The sequence below is a fragment of the Blennius ocellaris genome (genome assembly GCF_963422515.1).
Source record: "Blennius ocellaris genome assembly, contig: SCAFFOLD_60, whole genome shotgun sequence".
NCBI lineage: Eukaryota > Metazoa > Chordata > Actinopteri > Blenniiformes > Blenniidae > Blennius > Blennius ocellaris.
The window spans coordinates 307,501-312,500 of NW_027662082.1; the positions used below are offsets into that span (position 1 = coordinate 307,501).

At 48.2% G+C, this 5,000-nt stretch overlaps 1 protein-coding gene across 1 annotated transcript in view; it reads left to right on the forward strand.

Moving 5' to 3' along the window:
- LOC308148087 (fibronectin type III domain-containing protein 7-like) overlaps positions 1-5,000 on the forward strand; it is a gene marked incomplete at both ends in the record, with an annotated part of 23,972 nt that overhangs the window by 3,021 nt on the left and 15,951 nt on the right. The window contains 3 exon segments of the mRNA XM_080521514.1: positions 2,482-2,739; positions 4,246-4,506; positions 4,977-5,000. The exon segment at positions 4,977-5,000 is cut by the window's right edge and continues 119 nt beyond it. Coding sequence (XP_080377640.1) covers positions 2,482-2,739; positions 4,246-4,506; positions 4,977-5,000 — 543 coding nt within the window.

Sequence of the window (5,000 nt, forward strand, 5' to 3'; positions counted from 1 at the left end):
CATGGCGCTAGAAGTGACGGTGGCCACATGGCGCTAGAAGTGACGGTGGCCACATGGCGCTAGAAGTGACGGTGGCCACATGGCGCTAGAAGTGACGGTGGCCACATGGCGCTAGAAGTGACGGTGGCCACATGGTGCTAGAAGTGACGGTGGCCACATGGTGTTAGAAGTGACGGTGGCCACATGGTGCTAGAAGTGACGGTGGCCACATGGTGCTAGAAGTGACGGTGGCCACATGGTGTTAGAAGTGACGGTGGCCACATGGTGCTAGAAGTGACGGTGGCCACATGGTGCTAGAAGTGACGGTGGCCACATGGTGTTAGAAGTGACGGTGGCCACATGGTGTTAGAAGTGACGGTGGCCACATGGTGTTAGAAGTGACGGTGGCCACATGGTGCTAGAAGTGACGGTGGCCACATGGTGCTAGAAGTGACGGTGGCCACATGGTGTTAGAAGTGACGGTGGCCACATGGTGCTAGAAGTGACGGTGGCCACATGGTGCTAGAAGTGACGGTGGCCACATGGTGTTAGAAGTGACGGTGGCCACATGGTGTTAGAAGTGACGGTGGCCACATGGTGCTAGAAGTGACGGTGGCCACATGGTGTTAGAAGTGATGGTGGCCACATGGTGCTAGAAGTGACGGTGGCCACATGGTGCTAGAAGTGACGGTGGCCACATGGTGTTAGAAGTGACGGTGGCCACATGGTGCTAGAAGTGACGGTGGCCACATGGTGTTAGAAGTGACGGTGGCCACATGGTGCTAGAAGTGACGGTGGCCACATGGTGCTATAAGTGACGGTGGCCACATGGTGTTAGAAGTGACGGTGGCCACATGGTGTTGCTCTGCTTGTTTGTTGTTGAAGTAACGAGGAAGCTCGTCGGAACGTTTCACTAAAACTACAAACCTTTGAGCCGCCGACTTCAGGAAATCTGACTCTGTTCTCTTTAATACCCTTTAAAGTGACTGCTGTTGTTTGTGTGATCAGCTTTTGTCCCGGAGACACAAAGAGTCTGTCAGTTCCTGATTTCATGATGCTCACCGGACTCACTGGGATTCTAACCTGGCCTTTGTCACACTGGGATTACAAAGCTTCTCTTTGGTTGCAGGATGAAGTTCCTCCATGTTGGCCTGATCCCACCAAGGTTTTGTTTCTATCCTTGATGAGGAAACCTGGTTGTGTTCCACAGTGAGCTGGTCTGTTGGGGGCCGGAGCTTCGGCCTCTGGCTCTGCTGTCAACATTAACAGGTTGGAAGTTAGACCCAGATTCTACTGGACAATAACTATTTACATAAACTGACCGTGTCGGTTTCCTTTGGAATAGAAGCCAAATGAAAGACAAGCGAAGTATTTGCTGTAGATCTCAAAAGCTCATGTAAGAAATCAAATCAGATGAATGAATGAAACCATATCCAGCCACATTAAAAGCGTTGAGTCGGAGAAGAACAAAAACAGAAATAGGTCGTCACTCGTATCAAGTTGACTCTTCATTCAAGAAGTGCCAAAACATCAACAGCTTGTCCTGCAATAACGTTTGTTAATCACAATCTTCATCTCGGGAAGGTGAGCTCCCACCTGAGGCTGTGATAGGTCACCTGGACCCCCCAGGGGGAGGAGTTACTGCCTTTGGCTCTTTGGTATTTGCTGAAACAATAAAGCACCTGTGGTTTGGGAAAAGAGAGGGAGACAGGAAGTAAGAGAGGAGAAACAGAACATTTAAGCCTGAGCTTATTTCCTGAAGATACCTTGAGCCTCCAGGCAGAAAGAATGGAAGACATGAAGACAACACGCTTAGAGTTGCCAAAACTTCTGCTTTTATTGACCTTCACAGGGGTAAGAAACTGTCATTTCCTCAAACATTCATCTTTGACAAAAATGTCGATAGAAGTACTTTAGCACCAGTGTTTTGTGGTGGACGAGCTCCTCGTCCTCAATATGTCCACATTTCTGTGCAGTGGATTGACTTGTGAACGTACGAACACTGGCTCTTTTGAGCGTCGCTGCTTTCAACAAGTGCGTGTGGCGTGCCCTACCTCAGCTCAATAGACAAATTCATTCAGGCCTGAAAGAAATACCTGCACTGGCCAGTCTTGGAATCTGTGTTGAGTGAAGGTAATGTGCAAGCTGCTGCCCCTCGCGCTCCCAGAACATGATCCAGGGCATAATTTGTCTCAGGATATAATGTGAAATGCCGCGAGCACGCTACCCTTGGAACCATGGCTTTGTCCTCCTGTCCTTCTCATTATTCATCAAGACGTTTCACCTTTTGTCTTTTGTCCTTTTCAGATGTGCGCTGCCCAAAATGGTACGTTTCTTTGTTTTTACTGGAAGACGCTCGGCTCTTATCTGAAAATGATATCTTGAACAGGAATCACCTTGAAAAGGGTTTGAAATCTTAAAGCCGCTGCTTTTTTCACCCAGAACAAGCCCAGATGTCCCAGTAATGGACCTTCCTGCATGTGTCCTTCCTTCCCCTCTCAGGCATCGTGTTCTCAGTGTTCACCGTGACGTCGAAGAGCATGACGGTGCAGTGGAGCGGCCAGACCGGCGCCAGCTCCTACAAGATCACCGCCACGCCCAAGAACTCCCCGGACCAGCCGGTGTCCACCCAGTTCAGCGGGAACACAGTGATGGGCTCGGTCCACTCGCTGGCCCCCAACACCCGGTACACCATGCAGCTGGAGGCCTTCGGAGACGCCAGCAATGTCATCGGCCGGGCGGAGACGGAGGAGACGACAGGTCGGAAAACACTGGAGGTGGAGGAACAGGGAGAGGAGTGCATATATATATATATATATATATATATATATATATATATATATATATATATATATATATATATATATATATATATATATATATATATATATATATTCACCTGATTCATCAATGTCTGAATCACAATCTTTACTGGACTCATTGTTCTCCATGTCTTTGTTCTTGGGAACACTGTTGTCACATGGCAACTACAGTCACATGACAACCACAGTCACATGGCAACTACAGTCACATGACCGTCACATGACAACTACAGTCACATGACCGTCACATGGCAACTACAGTCACATGACCGTCACATGGCAACTACAGTCACATGACAACCACAGTCACATGGCAACTACAGTCACATGACCGTCACATGACAACTACAGTCACATGACCGTCACATGGCAACTACAGTCACATGACCGTCACATGACAACTACAGTCACATGACCGTCACATGGCAACTACAGTCACATGACCGTCACATGGCAACTACAGTCACATGACCGTCACATGACAACTACAGTCACATGACCGTCATATGACAACTACAGTCACATGACCATCACATGGCAACTACAGTCACATGACCGTCACATGGCAACTACAGTCACATGACCGTCACATGGCAACTACAGTCACATGACCGTCACTTGACAACTATAGTCACATGACAACCACAGTCACATGACAACTACAGTCACATGACCGTCATATGACAACTACAGTCACATGACCATCACATGGCAACTACAGTCACATGACCGTCACATGGCAACTACAGTCACATGACCGTCACTTGACAACTATAGTCACATGACAACTACAGTCACATGACAACTACAGTCACATGACAACCACAGTCACATGACAACCACAGTCACATGACAACTACAGTCACATGACAACCACAGTCACATGACAACTACAGTCACATGACAACCACAGTCACATGACAACCACAGTCACATGACAACTACAGTCACATGACAACCACAGTCACATGACAACCACAGTCACATGACAACCACACCAGGATGTTAAGTTGACGTCACTTCAGGACTTCATGATTTCAGTTCAAGCTAAAAGCAGCAGGAAGAGTTCAGTGAATTTCAAGTGTGGAATACACGGTGGGTTCTTCTGGGTTCAAAATAATGAAATGGTTCACTTCCTATAGTCAACTTTAATGACATTATAGTTTTCTGAACCATGGACTTTGCTGTCAGGAGTAAAAGTGGTAAATGTCCCCTTTGGTCGAGACATGTCATTTTCTACTAATTTATTCTTTCCAGGATAAAATGTTTCTCCTCTTCAATCCTGGATTTTCTTTAATCGGAGAGTAAAAGACGCTTTTGCTCAAAACATTGGCAACAAACATGTGTTGATGGATGTTAGTGACAGTCGCTGATGGTCTCCACCGTGTCAGAGTGTTTGTGCTGCAGTCCTGCAGTGTATTTCCACATGTGTTGTGCTCTGCAGCTCCGGAGGTCCCCAGCATTGACAAAGCTTATTCCAAGAACAGCCACAGCATCACTGTGGAGTTCTCGCCGGTTCCGGGAGCGAGCAGCTACATCCTGAGAACCCAGTCCAAGGCGGGACACTTCTTCTCCGAGACCTCTGTGAGCGCGTCTCCGGCCACCGTCGTGCAGCTGCAGCCCTACACGGACTACCACCTGAGCCTCATGTCCGTCAACTCTGGGGGGCGGAGCCAGCGCTCGTACCTCACCGAGGCCAGGACAGGTAGGGTCCTCGCTGGCCGGACTCTGCTCTGCAGCTCCAACGGGCCGACACAAAGCACATTTCTACGTCACGTTACAACAGCAGCCTTCGCACACTTTCACTGGTCAGAGTCACACAAAGAAGAGTTTACTGAAGATTGTCTCGGTGCTGAAAAGTGAAACGCAGCCGTGCCGTTGTTCCAGTGGAAGAAAGGCCTGTTATCCCAGAACGCCTCGCCCTTTGGCACCACCTCTCCACTTCATGGATTGAAACTGTATCCGTCCCCGTGCACGCTACTATTTTCATAATATGTAAAGAGAAACCATGAGAACTGGGTTGTCTCTCTTACCAGGTGTAATTGAATACAGAAAATTGTTCCCTTTTCACGCGTTACACACAAAACAAAGAACCACCGAAGGTTAGAGCTGATATATTTGTGTTTGTCTCACTGTTTTCATTCCTGATTGGCTCCTAATGGGCCTCATCTGCAGTTGTGACGGCGCCCCAGATGAACA